Source organism: Oncorhynchus keta, chromosome 12 (genome assembly GCF_023373465.1).
Source record: "Oncorhynchus keta strain PuntledgeMale-10-30-2019 chromosome 12, Oket_V2, whole genome shotgun sequence".
Taxonomy (NCBI): Eukaryota; Metazoa; Chordata; class Actinopteri; order Salmoniformes; family Salmonidae; genus Oncorhynchus; species Oncorhynchus keta.
Genome location: NC_068432.1, coordinates 32,030,849 through 32,050,833, shown reverse-complemented (window position 1 = coordinate 32,050,833; position 19,985 = coordinate 32,030,849). Strand labels below are relative to the sequence as shown.

At 44.8% G+C, this 19,985-nt stretch overlaps 1 protein-coding gene across 4 annotated transcripts in view; it reads left to right on the top strand.

Moving 5' to 3' along the window:
- The window catches only part of LOC118391369 (roundabout homolog 2), a 232,718-nt gene that overhangs the window by 204,630 nt on the left and 8,103 nt on the right, over positions 1–19,985 (top strand). For 3 of the 4 annotated variants that reach the window (XM_052458013.1, XM_035782715.2, XM_052458012.1), the window contains exons 14-21: positions 193–424; positions 3,262–3,386; positions 3,684–3,855; positions 4,859–5,035; positions 5,902–5,928; positions 6,118–6,157; positions 10,703–10,830; positions 13,748–14,020. In XM_052458013.1, the coding sequence (XP_052313973.1) occupies positions 193–424; positions 3,262–3,386; positions 3,684–3,855; positions 4,859–5,035; positions 5,902–5,928; positions 6,118–6,157; positions 10,703–10,830; positions 13,748–14,020 (1,174 nt within the window). The remainder of the gene's footprint in view (positions 1–192; positions 425–3,261; positions 3,387–3,683; positions 3,856–4,858; positions 5,036–5,901; positions 5,929–6,117; positions 6,158–10,702; positions 10,831–13,747; positions 14,021–19,985) is intronic. The other variant, XM_035782717.2, reaches the window with a different exon arrangement.

The following is a 19,985-nucleotide window of genomic DNA, read 5'->3' as shown; positions in this document are numbered from 1 at the left end:
GTCAGGGTGTAAGAGCTTCGTAGCTCTCTGTTTTGCTGGTTTGGTTGGATTGTGGTGTATTTAAATGGGCAGGAAGTAGTTACTATGAATCAAAGTTGATATGATTTAGCTAATGTTGAAGAATACATTTTCTTATATCATTATTGAAAAATCTGCAATATATATACGTCTGCCTCCTTTTCTCTCCTTCAGGTGGAGAAACCTTCTCAGTTTATCCAGGGCTATCGTGTTCTGTACAGGCAGACGTCAGGCCTGCCCTCCCCGGGGGCCTGGCAGGTGCAGGACGTGAAGGTCCCCTCAGAGAGAGACGTGGCTCTGTCTGGCCTGAAGAAGGGTGTTGTCTACGAGATAAAAGTCCGTCCGTACTTCAACGAGTTCCAGGGAGCAGACAGTGAATCAATGACAGCACGCACCTTGGAGGAAGGTAAAGGACCTTTACCGATTCAATATGTGTAGTGATGCAACAGATATTGCCAACTGTGTAGGAGGTATTATTTTCACTGTCAGAAACTCCTGAAATTATTTGACATCAATGCTACTTGTTTGCTACATCAGGTAATGGCCACATACTGTACCAAGAAGCTGATACAGAATGTCATTACACACAAACACACTCTCTCTGCAAACAGACACACTCAAGAGAGAGGGGGGGGCTGTTTCCTGTGACACCAGCTCAACCCTTTTCCTGCTTCTCTCCCTGCACCTCTCCCTGTCCCTCTCTCTACTCCCCCTGGACACCTGCTGTCACCTGCCATGCCCCAGTTGCATACAGCATTCATGCTGTGACTTTATGATTTTACCTCCCTCCACCCTTTCTTTCTTTCTTTCTTTCTTTCTTTCTTTCTTTCTTTCTTTCTTTCTTTCTTTCTTTCTTTCTTTCTTTCTCTCTCTCTCTCTCTGTCTTGCCACCTCTCCCTCTTTCCATCATATACATGCATACATGAAAAGCTACTTAAGTTAAATCAAACATTGATGTCAGTCAGGGATTTGAACAGAAGCTCAAGTTACACAGGTGTCTCAGGTTACGATTCAGCTCTCTGCGAACGGTTGATTAATTGGGTTTCTTTTTATTCCTTGTGTACATTAACATAATTAGGCCCACACAGTAGCTGTTCTCCACATCCCCTACTCTGGGAATGTTCAGTTTGTCCCTCTCTAGCCTTCATGTACATATCTACCTCAAATACCTCATTCCCCTCCCTTCACATTGATCTGTTACTGGTACTCCCTGTATATACCTCCATTCTTGTGTATTTTATTTTATTCATCTTGTGTTACTATTTTAAACTCTGCATTATTGGGAAGGGCTTGTAGGCAAGCATTTCACAGTTAAGTCTACACCAGCTGTATTCAGCGCATGTGAAAAATAAAACCCTAACCTTCACCCTAACCTTCACCCTAGCCTAGTTAACATTAGCCACCTAGCTAACGTTTGTGTTAGCCACCTAGCCACCTAACTAACATTAGCTACAACAAACTGCAATTTGTAACATATTATACAAATTGTAACTCTTAACATATCATACAAAATTAACGATGGATATCCACAAATTAATACATACCATACCAAACGTAATATATCATATGAGTGTCCCGGATTTTTGATTACTATGTTAAGTCTACCCCTGAGTCCAGGTTGATCCAGTAGCTGATTCACATGGTTCTTCCACAGACTGTATAATGCCATTACAGAACTTGTGGCTTCTCAATTGACTTTAGTCCTGAGTTTTCCCATCCAACCAATCGGATTTGAATGAGTTGTACCTCGAAAATACAGAGATGGTAGTTCAAAGTATGATGTTACTGTAGTGTTCTGAATGAATGAATAATAATGAACCTCCAACACTATAGAAACAATAGGCCCATGTGTTAAGCGATCCCATAGCCATGCTGTTAGCCTGCAGGTGTCTGCTAGCTGTTTGAATCCCCATACAGCTTTTGAAAGTGAAAGGGTCTGAGTGGTCTGTCTGCCCACACAGGGTATAAAGAGTGTTTCTAGAGCTCAAACGATTGGCCTTGGGGTTACCATAGTGTCACTTAGCACATTACGTGAAACACCGCAGGTCATATTTCTACCGGCGATACATCACAGAGCTAATGGACTTACTAGCATCTCCTTCATTACTGTACACCAGAATGGAGTGCTTTCATTTAGCTCAGATATGCACATCTTTAGCGTCCAAGTGCTAGTGTGTGACTGCATGTGTTGGCCGTGATCCATTATTATGAAGGCCAATTGCATTGTGTAGCATTAGAGGTTCTAATTGGCTGTTCTATTAGATGGACTGTTATAGTTGATTCCCCTCAACCTATGAAGGCACCAAGAGACCTCTGCTACTTTGTTACTCTGTTGCAACTTTAAAAGAGAGGAAACGGAATGAGAAATTAGAAAAAGCAAGATTGAAGTATACTGTAAGGGATGAAGGTTGGAGAGAGGAAGAAAAAGAGAGAGAGAGTCTGGAAGCATGAAGTGTAGAGAGTGGTGGCTCTCCCAAGCAGCAAAGCACAATGCCGCTCCTTTAACACATGTTGGCTTCAACAAGTGTTATTAAAGCAGTGGCATTGGGCTTTAAGAAAAGTTATTAAAGCAGTGGCATTGGGCTTTAAGAAATGTTATTAAAGCAGTGCATTGGGCTTTAAGAAATGTTATTAAAGCAGTGGCATTGGGCTTTAAGAAATGTTATTAAAGCAGTGGCATTGGGCTTTAAGAAATGTTATTAAAGCAGTGGCATTGGGCTTTAACAAATGTTATTAAAGCAGTGGCATTGGGCTTTAAGAAATGTTATTAAAGGAGGGCATTGGGCTTTAAGAAATGTTATTAAAGCAGTGGCATTGGGCTTTAAGAAATGTTATTAAAGCAGTGGCATTGGGCTTTAAGAAATGTTATTAAAGCAGGGCATTGGGCTTTAAGAAATGTTATTAAAGCAGTGGCATTGGGCTTTAAGAAATGTTATTAAAGCAGTGGCATTGGGCTTTAAGAAAGTTTATTAAAGCAGTGGCATTGGGCTTTAACAAATGTTATTAAAGCAGTGGCATTGGGCTTTAACAAATGTTATTAAAGCAGTGGCATTGGGCTTTGCTGCTGCTACAGAGAAAGCCTGCCTCACTGAACAATTTTCATATAAATCAAGGCAGTGCTCTCTGTTGTGCTCAGTTAAACCACAATGGCAGGCAGCAGCAGCAGTTTTCTGTTGGAATGAGAATATAGGTATGTGGTCATATTTATGTTGATGTGTTTTGTTGTGCCTTCTCCCCATGCAGCGCCCAGCGCTCCTCCTCAGCAGGTGACAGTGCTGACAGTGGGGAACCATAACAGCACCTCCATCAGTGTGTCCTGGGACCCCCCTCCCACAGAACACCAGAACGGCATCATCCAGGAGTACAAGGTAGGGAGCAGCAATCTGTGTAGGATACAGTAGTCTTATTGAGAATAAATGCTCTGGTATACAGGTTCACTGTATTTTAGTGTGTATAAATATTACAAGAAATGTCATTGCCCTATTGAGAAAGCTTGCTGGTAAGCATTTTATTACACTGTTTACCTGTGCCAATACGCTTTGATTTGATTTGAAATTGGGTATCATCTGACTCTCACCTCAAATTCCTGTTCCTGTCCCTGTCCCTGTGCGTGTGCGTGTGCGTGTGCGTGTGCGTGTGTGTGTGTGTGTGTGTGTGTGTGTTAGATCTGGTGCCTGGCAAACGAGACCCATTTCCATGTGAATAAGACGGTGGATGCGGCCATCCGTTCGGTGGTGGTGGGGGGTCTGCAGGCGGGGGTGCAGTACCGTGTGGAGGTGGCGGCAGGCACCAGCTCGGGGGTGGGAGTGAAGAGCGAGCCCCAGCCTATTATCATAGGTAACACATAAACACACAGGGCACAGGGTCTGAGGCAACCCACATAATAGCAGGGAACCCTAATCTGATTCACAGGCAGGCGGTCTGGAAGAATGATTGATCAATTTATCACACTTGGGAAAAAATAAATTCTGCATTGTCGGAGATCACATGTGTACGGTTTGAAACGAGGGGTTCAGTGACTTCTGTAAGGCTGGCTACATACATAGCCATCTATCAGGAAATCAATAGCGTTTAATTTAGTGTAGTGTCCAGTAACAGTGTGTTGAGAGCTGTTAGCCATAATAATAATCCTCGATATCTGTGTGGCCGTCGCTAAAAATGGTAGACAGTGTTATTGGGGTGGGTTTATCATCCTATCACATCTTATCAAACTGCTGAGGGATGCGCTGAGTATATAGGCCTAAAATCAGTAGCAGAACCAGGCCAGATGCTCTTCATCCGTGACTTTTGACTGATGTGTGGGGGAAATATCCTCAACGGCCAGAGACAGGCAAACAGAGGCCTGTGGACTGAGGCTTAATGACTGGGGCTGGGGCTCCTGCTCAAGCTGGAGACTGTGAATCTAATTTCACAGCACAGTAGCTGCAGCAGAAAATCAAACTCTGTCTGAGCTGCTCTGTCAATCTCCCGTCTCGGAGCTCAAATTGATGAGAGCACTGCTGAGTTGATGAACACTGCCTACATATTGCAGTTTTTTATGGTTTCGATGGTGTGTTTTTTTATTTGATATTATTTATCTATAGTGTTTCATGGTGTTGAATTGTTTTAAACCTAGAAAATAACGTGTAACGTGATTGTACCTTTCGTACAGAGTTTATTGTTTTTAGATTATATAGTAGATTGTGTTATTACCTATTGATAAACATTGATTTTAAACCATTTTGAAAGATGTTAGCTGTTGACTGGTTTAGGTCTAGTGGACAACATAGCACTATCCATCCACCAGATGCCATGCTGTCAATCCGATGGATGTCCCCTGTCCCCTCCTGTCTGTCCCCAGGTGCAGAGCTGCGTGATGTGATGACGGGGGCGGAGGGCAACAACAGCATCTCAGACGTGGTGAAACAGCCAGCCTTCATCGCTGGGCTGGGAGGGGCCTGCTGGATCGTCCTCATGGGCTTCAGCGCCTGGCTGTACTGTAGGAGGAAGAAGAGGAAGGGCCTTAGCAACTATGCAGGTCAGAACCACTATATACTGTTACAGACACAGGCCTGAGTAATATCAACAGAGATCAGACACACTATGCAAACACATAACAGTGTAGACTAGCTTTCCCAACTGCCTTTAGAGGACGTGTCTAGCGTGGATAAGTGGAATCCCAGAGGTGAGAGACAGAGCTGTTTTGGCTCGATGGTAATATCATTTAATGCAGAACAAAGGTAGAGATGTTCAGCTCAGACGGAAATAAGTCCTATTTGCTTTAATCCATTGTGCACCTATATGCATCGGCTATAAACACAATCCCATCAACACTGCACCTTAAAACTCAAATACACTCAATTCAAATAAGTAATTCACATTCCCTTTCATTATGGAACCGTGACCCATGTTCACACATTAGCCGGAAATGCATTTTCCAGATTTAGGTATGCATATTTTTTGATTGGCCTTCTGGGGGATGGGTGGGTAGCATGTAGCTGTGGACTATTCTCATTATAATGTGTATTGCTATCACCATGCTTCAGTGGCTGGTGTGGAAACCATGTTGATTACCTAATTCAATAGTGATTTACTTTATTCACCATCGCTGCTCCTCTGATCCCATCTCTTCTCAGAGCAAATGTATCTTCAATATCCAGTTAAATGTTTCTGTCTCCTTTTTCCTGCCTGCTTTGTATTTCTCATCCAGCCAACCTCCATACTCTAGTTATTCTTTGTCACATTTTTCCTGATCTAAATGTGACTACCATCGTCAAAAGGATGGTGTTTGCATATTTTTTACGTCTGTGGTTGTGTTCATATTTGTTTATGCTGACACATCGACGGTGTCGAGTGTCGACTGGCTTTTAACACACACACACTCTCTGTCTTTTTGTTTTGCAGTTCAGTCCTTCACCTTTACCCGTGCAGGTAATTGACCATTCGTCCTGTCTTGTCACCTAACTTTGGATATTGGGCTAGAATATATTTTGAGAATATATATGAGAAAAATATATAACAGTTTGAAACACATTCAATATTAACAAAGAACTCTTCTGATTAAAATTCTTCCCCCTCTCTCTCTCTACTTCCTGCCATCTCTCTCTGGTTGGACCACAGTGACATTCCAACGAGACAGAGGCCTGATTGGAAATGGAAGGTGAGGACCACACCTCTAAAACCTTTACATAACACAATCAACATCCTTATTAAGTCACTCAACCCTCCCAACACTCAAACACATTGTCATGCCATGGGCTTTACAGTAACAAATAAACATTAGAAGTGATGGTACATCCCTTGTGGAACGACATAGATGTTGGTGTAATGATGGTAGTTGATCAACCTTCATGGAGGGCACAAAGTCATCTATATGAATGAATTAACTTCTTATATGTTCCTACGCTCCTCCACTTATTAATCCTCGTGCAACACGTGTGTTGATGTATCGATTGTGTGAGTCATCAATCACTCCCGTGAAATGATCAGAAACGATTAATGCATGCAGAGCAGGTTTTTTTATTGGCTCGTTCATCCTGTGCAGAGGTGCCGGTGGCGGCGTTTCCAGGGGGTGATGAATTTGCCTGTCGACAGACCGGCTACCGCGAGGCTCACGGCACGCCTTCAGAATGCAAGCATATGTAACGATGTACAGTGATAATGACCCAGGAGAGAGGGGCCGGAGAGGAGACTCCCCAGTCCCACTGAACCCCAGGCAGGCTTTCAAGCAGACAGATCAAATCAAAGTTTATTGGTCGCATCCACAGTTTTGCAGATGTTATCGCAGGTGCAGTGAAATTAATATTAATGCTTACAGACACTGGCAGTATAAGAATGCAGATCACCCCTGTCTTCTACAGCTAGTCTAGTGTGGTCTGTCTTACAGAGCAGAGAGATACCTAGCTCGGAATATCATTGGCTGAATAGCATTGGGCACTGATTCAGTGAGAATATGAAGAGAGCTCCCCCAGCAGCTATGGATCAGGGTTGTCCTCTCCCTCTCTGTTGTCTTGTGTTTTTTCTATTTCCTCTCTTTCACTCTACTTTGTCACACCTGAGCAGGCAGAATGCAGTCCTGAGCTGAAACAAATATAGCAAAAAAATACACGAAAAATAAACTGTATTGTGTTGCCTGTGTTCACAAGTGTGTGTTTGTGAGAGTAATCATACCCCTTGACTTCTTCCACATTTTGTTAGGTTACATACAGCCTTATTTTAAAATGTATAAACAAATATGTTCCTTATCAATCTACACACAATACCCCATAATGACAAAGCAAAATCAAGTTAATTAAAAAATATTTATATAATTTATGAAAATAAAAAACGGAAATATCACATTTACATAATTCTTCAGACCCTTTACTTGGTTGAAGCACCTTTGGTAGCGATTACAGCCTTGAGTGTTCTTGGGTATGACGCTACAAGCTTGGCATACCTGTATTTGAGGAGTTTCTCCCATTCTTCTCTACAGATCCTCTCAAGCTCTGTCAGGTTGAATGGGGAGCCTTGCTGCACAGCTATTTCAGGTCTTTCAGGTCTCTCCAGAGATGTTCGATCGGGTTCAAGTCCGGGCTCTCAAAAACACAGTGGCCTCCATCAATCTTAAATGGAAGAATTTTGGAACCACCAAGACTCTTCCTAGAGCTGGCAGCCTGGAAAAACTGAGCAATCGGCCAAGACCACACAGGAGTGGCTTTGGGACAAATCTCTGCATTCAGAGACTTGTCCCGAAGCCACTCCTGCGTTGTCTTGGCTGTGTGCTTAGGGTTGTTGTCCTGTTGGAAGGTGAACCTTCGCCCCAGTCTGAGGTCTTGAGCACTCTGGAGCAGGCTTTCATCAAGGATCTCTCTGTACTTTGTTCCCTTCATATTTTCCCTGATCCCGATTAGTCTCACAGTCCCTGCCGCTAAAAAACATCCCCACAGCCTGATGCTGCCACCACCATGCTTCACCGTAGGGATGTGCCAGATTTCCTCCAGATGTGATGCTTGGCATTCAAGTCAAATAGTTCAATCTTGGTTTCATCAAACCAGAGAATCTTGTTTCTCATGGTCTGAGAGTCTTTAGGTGCCTTTTGACAAACTCCAAGCCTGGCTGTCATGTGCCTTTTACTGAGGAGCTGCTTCCGTCTGCCCACTCTACCATAATGGCCTGATTGGTGGAGTGCTGCAGGGATGGTTGTTCTTCTGGAAGTTTCTCCCATCTCCACAGAGGAACTCTAGAGCTCTGTCAGAGTGACCATCAGTTTCTTTTTCACCTCCCTGACCAAGGCCCTTCTGCTCCAACTGCTCAGTTTGGCCAGGCGGATAGCTCTAGTCTTGGTGGTTCCAAACTTTGATGGAGGCCAATGTGTTCTTGGTGTGTACCTTTCCAAATCATGTCCAATCAATTGAATTTACCACAGGTGGACTCCAATAAAGTTGTAGAAACATCTCAAGGATGATCAATGGAAACAGGTTGCACCTGAGCTCAATTTCTCGTTGCAAAGGGTCTGAATACTTATGTAAACAAGTTATTTCTGTTAAAAAATAATAATAAATGTGCAAACAATTCGAAAAACCTGTTTTCAGTTTGTCATTATGGGGTATTGTGTTTAGATTGCTGAGGATTTTTATTTATTGAATCAATTTTAGAAAAAGCTGTAACATAACAAAGCATGGAAAAAGTCAAGTGGTCTGAATACTTTCACTGTATTCGTCTACGTGTGTGCGTGTGTGCACGCACGTGTGTGTATGTGTATTATTCAATGTGTGTGTCTGTGTAAATTTGTGTGAACACGCCTGTGTGATTTTTATGGAAATTACTCCTATACTTGTTTAAACACCTTTAAAGCCATCACAAGTCAGATGTGTACAATTCCCTGAGCGCTTGGCAGGCTTGGCTCACCGGGAAATGCATTTGTGGACTACTGCATTAATTAACCAAATGCAAACAAAGGCATGTGAGGCATGTGACTGAAGCCTCTCTTTAAACCAACAGCTAGATAAGGTAATAGGGTAAAAGCACGGATATAATGTTGTGAAAAATACAGATACAGTATATGATCTTAATTTGATCACTCTGTTGTTGCTGAGAATTTTCTTGAGCCGCAGGAAATGCAGATGAGCTTCGCGAGTTACATACATTCACTGAAAACCCACACAAACACATTATATTAACAGTATTCCACTTTTCATGTAACCTCATTTTGACCAGCTAACCACCGACCATGGCATCCTAACCACTGATCAAGCGACACTAAAGGTTCAAATCCTGTTGCTGCATGATTATTTTGCTGTGACAATACAGGTCAAATTAAGATCCTATATCTGTTCCTTATTCAACTCTTAGTCACAAAATACAAATATTTCTGTATTTATTTCAGACAATGTAGTGAAATTGCCAATTTCCTGTGCAATATGGGAGGGGTGGTTTCACCAAACCATCCTATGACTGTTGCCATGTGTGTTGCTATGGAGACACTACCCAACTTCCCCGGGCTGGCAGACTAATCGCCAGAAGGCCCTCCATGATTCTACATTTAAAATGGAAATTTCTGTAGTGCTGGGCTCTAAAACTGATTTAATGTCTGTGCATTTAGTCCTGGTCCATTTCTAGGGGGTGTTAGGGGCACTAAAGCCCAGCACTGATTTGTGGACTTGTCAGTTTTTTATGTCTCTCTGTTTGCTTGTTTATTGTTGCCTCTGCTCCAGGCTGCTCCAGAGGAGCAGACATGCTGAATGAGGTTCCACAACAATTTGTTGTTGAAGCAGTCGGTATAACAACATGTTAGAAAATGAATAATATTGCTGGGATTCAGACAGCTCGATCTAGAAGAAAAAGAAACGCACACCTATTAAGACGAGGTGCTGGCTAGCGGAGTAGAAACTTGAAAATAAAAGAGAGCCGCACACTCTAGGAGCTCAGATGCAAAAATGTAATACCAACGTTTCGACAGCCAAGCTGTCTTCATCAGGGTATAATCACAAACACTGCGGGATGACTCGTTTATATAGTGTCAAAAGACACAGGTGTCTGTAATCATGGCCAGGAGTGGCCTAATATCATTGGTTAATAATCAAATATTAAAATGTCATACAAAGAACAGCATACGAACAAATGGATAGCTATCATAAACTTGTATAGTCATATAATCATAGATTAATTTGACTATACAAGTTTACACACAATTACAATGGCAAAGTCACAATCACAAGAATGGCTTCAGATCAAAGTCTACGTTGAGACCAAAGGGCGCAAGGGTCTTTAAATTAAAGATCCAGGCAGCCTCTCATTTTAACAATAAATTATCAAGGTCACCCCCTCTCCTAGGGAGGGTGACATGTTCGATGCCAATATAACGCAGAGACGAAATCGAGTGGCCTGCCTCCAAGAAGTGGGCCGCAACTGGATAAGTAAAGTTTTTACACCTAATGGTGCTACGATGCTCTGAGATACGTACTTTTAATTCGCGCTTTGTTTTACCTACATCATTTTTACCACAAGGACAAGTTATAAGATAAATAACTGCCTTAGTGGAGCACATAATAACACCTTTCATTGGGATCGATTTCCCTGTTTGTGGGTGTTTGGGATTCAGACAGCACCAGAGGTTTGTCTAATAACAATCTCACATTCCCTCCTCTCTTTCCCATTCTCTCTATGTATCCCTTCTTTCTCCCTCCCTCCCTCCCTCTGCTCTCTATATCTTTCTAAAAAACAGTCATCCTGGTCTGCTGAAAGCCGGTGACCCAGGATTCCCCTGGTTGGCTGACTCCTGGCCCTCCACCAGCCTGCCAGCAAATGGGGGCTTGGAAGGTACCAAGGGACGAGGACACTTTGGCAGAGGAGGTAAGAACACAGAGGCATCACCACTGGTCAAACAAAACCAAACCCAGGGAACTAGAGAATGGAGGTTGAGAGAGGGCTGACCCAGACCCTCCCAGCTGACCACGGTGTCACTCTATGCCACGGCCACACCATGGCCCCACAGTGAGGCCAGAGGTCAGAGGTCATGTGTCCAGAGTGAGAGTATGTTAATACGTATGAGCGGCATGCATTATTCAGTGTGGAGGGTATACTTCAGCAGGCACACTGACAGGCTGTCACACACACTTCGGACTTTCAGTCTCTCTGGATCATGCTAAGTATCTCATCACTATTGGCTTAAAAAAACTGGGGGGAAAATAACTTTGATGAGAGTGTGTATGTGTTTCTTCAGTCTGTCCATGATTGGTTCAATACACTTTCATACTGGCTGTAGTAATAATAATAATAGTAATAATTAAACCTGCAAGCAGCGTTGCCAGGGTTCAAGCTTGGTCAATCAATCAAATGTATTCATGAAGCCCTTTTTACATCAGCAGATGTCACAAAGTGCTTAAACAGAAACCCAGCTTAGAACCCAAAGAGTAAGCAATGCAGATATAGAAGCAAGGTGGCTAGGTACAACTCCCTAGAAAAGCAGGAACCTATGAAGAAACCTAGAGAGGTGCCAGGCTCTGAGGGGTGGCCAGTCCTCTTCTGGCTGTGACCGGTGGAGATTATAAGAGTACATTTCCATTAAGGCCAGATTGTTCTTCAAGTTGTTCAAACATTCATAGATGACCAACAGGGTCAAATAATAATCACAGTGGTTATAGAGGGTGCAACAGGTCAGCACCTCAGGAGTAAATGTCAGTTGGCTTTTCATAGTGGAGAATTCAGAGGTCAAGACAGCAGGTGCGGTAGAGCGAGAGACAGAGAGCGAGAGGGACATACTGTTATTCATTGTTGATAAATGTTGAAGTGAGTTGAGAAGTTGTTATAAGAGGGCAAAAGTGTTAGTAGTACCTGAAGAGGTGCATCGGGTGTATTAATAGTGTTTCACAATGAAACGTTTTACACACATAAATCCACAGTCAAACACACACACACACATACACACAAGCACATACTCACACACTGGCCCCATAGCGCCAACATAGGGGCAAATTGGACACATCACCCTAGGATGATGAGCTACTTATACTTACTCATCCTTACCATGCTTGCCAAATATCAGAACTCAAAATCAAACTGTTCATGCAGTATGCTTCGATATATAGTGCCTTCAGAAAGTAGTCATACCCCCTGACTTATTCCACATTTTGTTGTGTTACAGCCTGAATTAAAAATGGCTTAAATATGTTTGTTTTTCTCACCCATCTACACACCCCATAATGACAAAGAGAAAACATGTTTTTACATTTTTTCGCAAATTTCTTGAAAATGAAATACAAAAAATATTGAATTTACATAAGTATTCACACCCCTTTGCTATGACACTCCAAATTTAGTTCAGGTGCATTCAATTTCTTTGATCATTCTTGATGTCACTACAACTTGATTGGAGTCCACCAGTGGCCAATTGTTTGGTCATAATTCACAGTTTACAGTGCACGTCAGAGCAGAAACTATACCATGAAGTCTTAGGAAATGTCAATTGATCTGTAGAATTGTGATGAGGCATATATCTGGGGTGTGTTTCATTTAATCCACTTTAGAATAAGGATGTAACGTAACAAAATGTGGAAAAAGTCAAGGGGTCTGAATACTTTCCGAATTCACTGTAAGTCAAGGGCTATGAATCTGTATTTTGGACTATTTTTAATGATGTTGACTACTTTAAAGTAGTATGGTATTTAGCATGTATGGATGCATATCTTCAAACGCAATATTTTCCAGGACCCTAGCTGAAACAATATGGCCGCTATGAGCCAATGAGCTTGCCTGAATGTTTTTTCCTGTCCAACAGCATCACCATGTGAACAAACTGAACCATACTTTACAGGTTAGCTACGCACATATCCTTGAGCATATGTGCAAAATGTCATCACTCTGAGTTAAAAAGATTAAGATATATAAACAGGTTCCTGTTATAGCTGGTAGGTACTCTAGTGGTTAGAACATTGGGCCAGTAACTGAAAGGTTGCTAGATCAAATCCCCAAGCTGACAAGGTAAAAATCTGTCGTTCTGCCCCTGAACAAGGCAGTTAACCCACTGTTCCCCGGTAGGCCGTCATTGTAAATAAGAATTTGTTCTTAACTGACTTGCCTAGTTAAATAAAAATAGCTCCTCTGTGTTGTTCTTCAGAGTGTTTGGAACATGTGTACCAAGTATTATTACAATAGGAATATCACGTGACTGATTTATGTGCCAGACCACGCACAATTAAATGCTTATTGGTCAGTAACGGCCACGTTATTTGAAGTACTTTTCTGGAAAATATTGCATTGTTAGAACTTTATCCATAAACAGAATAATAATAACCCACAGCAGCAAATTCAATAGGTTTTCACCAGCTTCGTTAGCTTCAACTCCTAATAATAGATTTGGGCTTGTGGTGATGAGTGTTTATGTCTGTGTACTTGTGTGTGTGGCTGTTTGAGAAGGAGAGATGCTATGTGTGTATTGGTGCCATTTTCCTGTAGCTCATTTAACTCCCACCAGGCTGATGCGAGGCCTGGGGCTCCTGTGGGTAAAGCTGAAGGTCAGCCTTGTGTGACAGGCCCTTTCCCTGTGTCACAGCGTAGGGCCCCTACAAGGCATTGCATGACAACATGATAATTATTCTGCTAGCTAATCACTTGGATTCATCTCAGTTCATTTGATATCAGTTTAACTAATCCAGAGAGCCTAACACTGGAGCAGCAGGGAGTGATAATGTGTTACACACTGACCTTAAAGATTGGTAACTTTATCTCTCCATGAATCTCTGTCTGTTCCCTGCTGTCTCGCTCATCTCAGACGTGCTGCCCTCTGGAGCGGGTGAAAAGACAGGTACCATGCTGTCTGATGGTGCCATATACAGCAGTATAGACTTCACAGGCAAGGCGGGCTACAGCAGCCCAGCACGGGGCAGCCAGGCCACCCCCTATGCCACCACTCAGATCCTGCATTCCAACAGCTTCCATGAGCTGGCTGTGGACAGACCAGACCCTCGCTGGAAGGCTTCCCTTCGAGCCCAGCAGGAAATAGCCAACCTGGGCTACTCAATGACCGATGGACGCCCCTGCAACGGTACGCAACAGCAACACTGGGGAAACACAGGGAGGGGATGGGCTGGGTAGGGCTGTGTGGTTTTGAATGTGTGCCTGCGTGTGTGCCCTGAAGGAGCGTGCTCTAAAGCATAGCAACAGATCTCCCTAAATTGTAGCATCGGCTGGATGGTCAGTCACAGAGTGAAGCTTAGCATTCATTAGATGCCTTTTTGGAATAACAAGAAAGAGAGATAAAGAAAGAACAGAGTCAATAGAAACAATAGAAGAAGAGATTATTTTCAGTAGATTTATTGGAAAAGAGCAGCATGTTTAGTTGACATTTTAGCAGACGGTCTTATCCAGAGCGACTTACAGTACAGGAACAATTAGGGTTAAGTGCCTTGCTCAAGGGCACATTGACAGATTTTAGCCACTAGGCTACCTGCCACCTTGGAGAGAGAGAGAGAGAGAGAGAGAGGGGGTGAGAGAGAGAGAGAGAGAGAGAGAGAGAGAGAGAGAGAGAGAGAGAGAGAGAGAGAGAGAGAGAGAGAGAGAGAGAGAGAGAGAGAGAGAGAGAGAGAGAGAGAGAGAGAGAGAGAGAGAGAGAGAGAGAGAGAGAGAGAGAGAGAGAGAGAGAGAGAGAGAGAGAGAGAGAGAGAGAGAGAGAGAGAGACTTTTTTGACTTTTGGTCTTGCTTTATTGAAACATTCTTAATTCATTTAAAACTCACCCCCCCACTCCTAAAATAAATAAAAAATAAATAAAAATACACAAAAACCATCTCCTACAACCGTATATCCAAAACATCTTCCCCAGCAATACAGACAGCCCCCCCAACACACCATATCTCCTCAAACATCTCCACGCATTTGATCATTTTATAGAACTCAAACTCAACCCTAAGGCGCGCAGAGACCATCCCATGAAACAGTAGTAAAGGGTCTGTTATCCCCCACCTTTGACCCTGTTCCTCCTTGTTAGCCAAATAGCTAACTTTGCCTGAGCAAACAGAAAATTCAACAAAACACATTTTTCTTTCTCCTTACTCGAATACCTGTATCCCATTATAAACATCCCAACAGCAAAAACCACCCCCAACCTGTCACACAGACATTCCAACAGAGACATTAATGGCATTAACCTGGTGCACACAGAAAACACATGAATTACAGTTTCTTTCATTTGACAGAAAGGACACCCCTGCCCAATTCCCGGATCAACCCGTGCCAACCAGCTGTTAGTGGCCAGGGCTCCATGAAGAACCCTCCACTGGAGGTCCCCTGACCTCTTTGGTACTGGGGGTTTGTAGAGCGCCCTCCATCTAAAACCCACCATACTCTCCGCCCCACATACCCCCTGCCACTGATGTGCCTTCACTCCTGTTAGGCTTCTAATGCTCCTCACCTTAACGCAGAGGTTGTAGAGGGCTTTACCTCCCACCCCCTCAAACTCCCCCAGGCTCGGAGTGTTAAAATCTAACAAGTCCTCCAGACCCCCTTGCCAGTCTCCAGTCTCTGCCGTCACCTGCAGTGGCGGGAACATTGGTGGCCCCTCTCCCTTTGGCCTCTCAAACACCCCCCTTACCGGCTCAGACAGTGCCTCCTGGACCTCCTCCAGGAATCTCTCCAGCAGCCTAAGAGACGTTATTCCTGTTTGTTGCGCCAAGACCTCCGGGGTTTTCCACCCCTCCTCTCCCAGCAGTCTCAGGTCACCCAGCCTTTGTAAACCCCCTGCCATCAGTTGCCTCTGCAGGGTGGCCGACTGAACCGATCTCAAAGGGATGGCTGGGTTGTGGAAGATGGGCTCCTCCCACACCCACTGCCCAGGCTCCACACCCCCCTTCTCGTGTGGGCCTTAGCAGCTGCCAGGCCCTCAGCACCGCAGAGTAAAACTCTGAGAGACCTGCTGTACTCAGCCTCTCCAGCTTCATGAGGAACAGCTGCCGGTCCAACCCTAATCCGCCAGCTCTCCTCAGCAGCGCGCATGCTGGTTCCCTCCAGCCAACATCAGTGTGGTACAGCAGTCTCTGCACCGCCTTTAGTCTGAAAGCAGCCATCCTGCTCTCCAGTTCCACCAGGCCCTGTCCTCCTTCGTGGACGGTCATGTACAAAACTGCTGCCTTCAGCCAGTGATGTCCCGACCAAAAAAGTCCACCAGCTTGCGTTGCAGGTCTGCAAGCAGACCGGCGGGGGGTTGAGGACAGCCAGTTTATGCCACAAGGAAGATGCCACCAGGTTGTTGATTATCAGCACCCTCCCTCTATATGACACTTGGGACAGGAGCCACCTCCACCTGGCCAGTCTTGACACCACTGCCTGTGTCAGCCCCTCCCAGTTCTTGCTGACCCACCTCTCCGAGCCCAGGTACACCCCCAACACTTTAAGCCCTTCACAACCCCACTGCAAACCCCCTGGAAGCAGAGGAGGAGCCCCAGTTTACCTTAGCTGATGAAGCTCCCTCATACACCTTCAGACTGGTCTCTAGTTCCTGCATATCTTGCCCATCCCTGACCATCACAGAAACATCATCTGCATATGCTGAGACTGCAATTCCTGTCACCACATCCATGCCTGTCCAGCACACTCCCCGCAGTCTCCTGCGTAGCAGTCCTAAAAAAGGCTCAATGGCTAGTGTGTACAGCTGCCCAGATAGAGGGCATCCTTGTCTAATGCCCCGTCTCACCCAGACTGGCCTACTGAGCCCCCTCCCACCTTAACCATACATGACGCCCCAGCATACAACAGCTTCACACAGGTCACAAAACTCTTCCCAAACCCAAACACAGACATCACATTAAACAGATACTCATGATCCACTCTATCAAAAGCCTTCTCTTGATCTAAAGAGACCAGTCCAAAGTTCACATTAGAACCTCTCGACAAGTCCAACATGTCCCTAATCAAGAACAAGTTGTCCGTGATTGAGCGTCCCGGTACACAATATGTCTGGTCCTTGTGTATTATAGAGTCCAGATGGGACTTCAGTCTGTTAGAGAGGACCTTGGCAAAAATCTTGTAGTCCGCACAGAGTAACGCCACAGGCCTCCAGTTCTTAAGTTCACACAAGTCCCCTTTTTTGGGCAGGAGAGTCAGAGCCGCCCGACGGCAGCTCATCGGCAACTCTCCTACCCCTATGCATTCTCGCAACACGCAAAAGAAATCCTGTCCAATTGTTCCCCAGAATTTTTGTAAAATTCCACTGGAAGTCCATCAACCCCGGGTGAACGACCGGGGACATCTGGGTTACTGCCTCTGCCAGTTCATGTGACAACAGAGGAATGTCCATTTCATCCCTCTGTGCCCGAGAGAGCTTAGGGAGTCCTGCGAACAAGACCTGAGCACACATAGGATCACACATTTCTGCCCTATACAATTCAGTATAAAACTCCACAGTCCGCTCCCGCATCTCCCCCACCACAGAGGTCACCCGCCCATCAGACAGCCGTAGACAATGCATACCCTTGGCTTCACTGCTCTGTCTTTCCAAACCAAAGAAGAAGGAGCTGGGAGCATCCATCTCCTTGAGCATGGAGAACCTAGCTCTTACAAGTGCTCCCTTTGCTTTAACCTGGAAAAAAACTGCCCAGGTCCCTACGTAATTCGGCTAAGTTAGCCTGGAGGCCTACATTGCCTTGCCCCACCATCTCTACCTCCATCTCACTAATACACCGCTCTAGTTCCCCCAACACTCTCCTAGCCTCTGAGGATGAGAGAGCTGTGTACTGTTGACAGAAAAGCCGAATTTGCACTTTCCCCACATCCCACCACTGACTCAGAGACTCATACTCCTCTCTTCGCTGCCCCCATCTTTCCCAAAAGTCTGGAAACCTGAGCAAAAAGTGGCATCTTGTAAGAGCTTTACATTGAACTTCCAATAAGATGCCTGCCGGGGCCCTGGTGAAATAGACAGCCGAGCCATGGTTATGTGGTGATCCGAAAACCCCACTGGGAGAATGGTAGCACTCAGAAGCCTATTGCTCTGATTCCTGGACATGTAAAAACGATCAAGTCGAGCTGCACTCACCCTAGCCCCAAAAACCTTCACCCACGTATACTGTCTTGTGTTTGGATGTTTAGTTCTCCAAACATCCACTAGGTCAAACTGATTAAAGATGTCCCTTAACACTCCCACTGACACTGAATGAGGCTCTTCCCCATTTCTGTCTTTTGTAAAATCCATTGTACAGTTCCAGTCACCTCCGATCACCAGCGTCTCCTCAGGCGCTACTTGTGAGAGTTCCTGTCTAAGACTCCCAAATAGAACCCCTCTTTCTCTCCCTGTGTTAGGCGCATACACATTTATAAAGACAAAACACATGTTGTTAATTTCTGCTTTAACAACAAGCAACCTACCCCTACACACCTCCTTTGAGGAGCAAATTTTTACAGCCAGACCCGGTGCAAAAAGGACTGCCACCCCTGCACTAAGATTTGTCCCATGGCTCAACACACTTGCCCCTTTCCACCAGAGCCCCCAATCAACTTCATTCACCACATCACTATGCGTCTCCTGCAGAAACAACACCTGTACTTGTTTATGTTTTACATATTCACTCAACACACTCCTCTTTCCCGCATCTCTGGCGCCATTTATATTGAGCGAGCCTACCCGAAGAGTCTCCATAAGAAGTGGGAGAAAAGCCAGCAGAGAAATAGACCAATAGCAAAGCTCAAAAAGCCCCAGTGTCAGTAAGAAATTAAACATTTAAACAGTGTCTGAAGGTAAACCTTTACGCACTGTTGTGACCCACTTCCTCAACCTAAACCGTTTCTTGGGTGAGAGGACACCATGCCCCTCATTTCTCATAGCATGTTGTACTGATCTTACAAACTTTCTAGGATCAGGAAAAAAAGCCTCAAGATTAACTTTTTTCCCCTTAGTCTCATTCAGGAACCTTGTCAGTTCTCTCAACGTGTACTTAGACCCCTCTGGTTGACTGGCTGTCAGCTCCGGGCCAATTGAAGAGGAGTCTGAAAAAATACCTCCTCATCCTCTTCCTCAGACTCACTTTCCTCCTCTTCTCTATCTCCCACCCTGACCACCTGCCCTTTCTCTCTGGTTAGGGCCTCACCCACAGCAACAGGCAACATTTCCATGGTGCCTTTGTCCACACCCTTTTCTTTTTCCTCTTGACACCCTCCTCCTCCTCCCCTAATCTCTTACACTTCCCCACTATACTCTCCTCATCCACTAGAATAACCTGACTAGACGCAGTATCATCTGCACCACCCTCCATAGCATGACTAGGGCCAGCCTCAGCTACAACACCCTCCATAGCATGACTAGGGCCAGCCTCAGCTACAACACCCTCCATAGCATGACTAGGGCCAGCCTCAGCTACAACACCCTCCATAGCATGACTAGGGCCAGCCTCAGCTATACCACCCTCCATAGCATGTCTAGGCCCAGCCTCAGCTACCCCACCATCTCTAGCCTGACTAGACCCAGCCTCTGCTTCTCCACCATCTCTAGCCTGACTAGACCCAGCCTCATCTACACCACCATCTCTAGACTGACTAGGCCCAGCCTCTGCTGTCTGCATCTCCTTACCCCCTGCATTTTCACCTCGATTTCCCCCTTGCGCTCGTACCCTCCCCTTGTCTATGGCCTTTATGTGGGCACGCAAAGCTCTTGTGCCCCAAATCCCCACATTCAAAACACCGTAGACTATCTGTGCTGGCAAAACCTGCATAGAGCCCTTCCCCATGCCTCACTTTAAAATGCACATTTAGCTGTTGCTCATTATTGTTCAGAAACATAAACACTTGCCTCCTGAATGAAACAACGTGCTTAACGGCATCTGCCTGAAAACCTGCTGACAGTACACGGAAACCGCTAGCAAACTTACCAAAACGACTCAGCTCTTTCCTAATTTGATCATCCGTAATAAACGGAGGCAAATTTGCCACTACAACTCTTGTTGAAGGGGTAGAGAGAGGTGAAATTGACACCAACACATCCCTTACAAATATTCCGCTAGCAATTAGCCTACCGACCAAATTAGC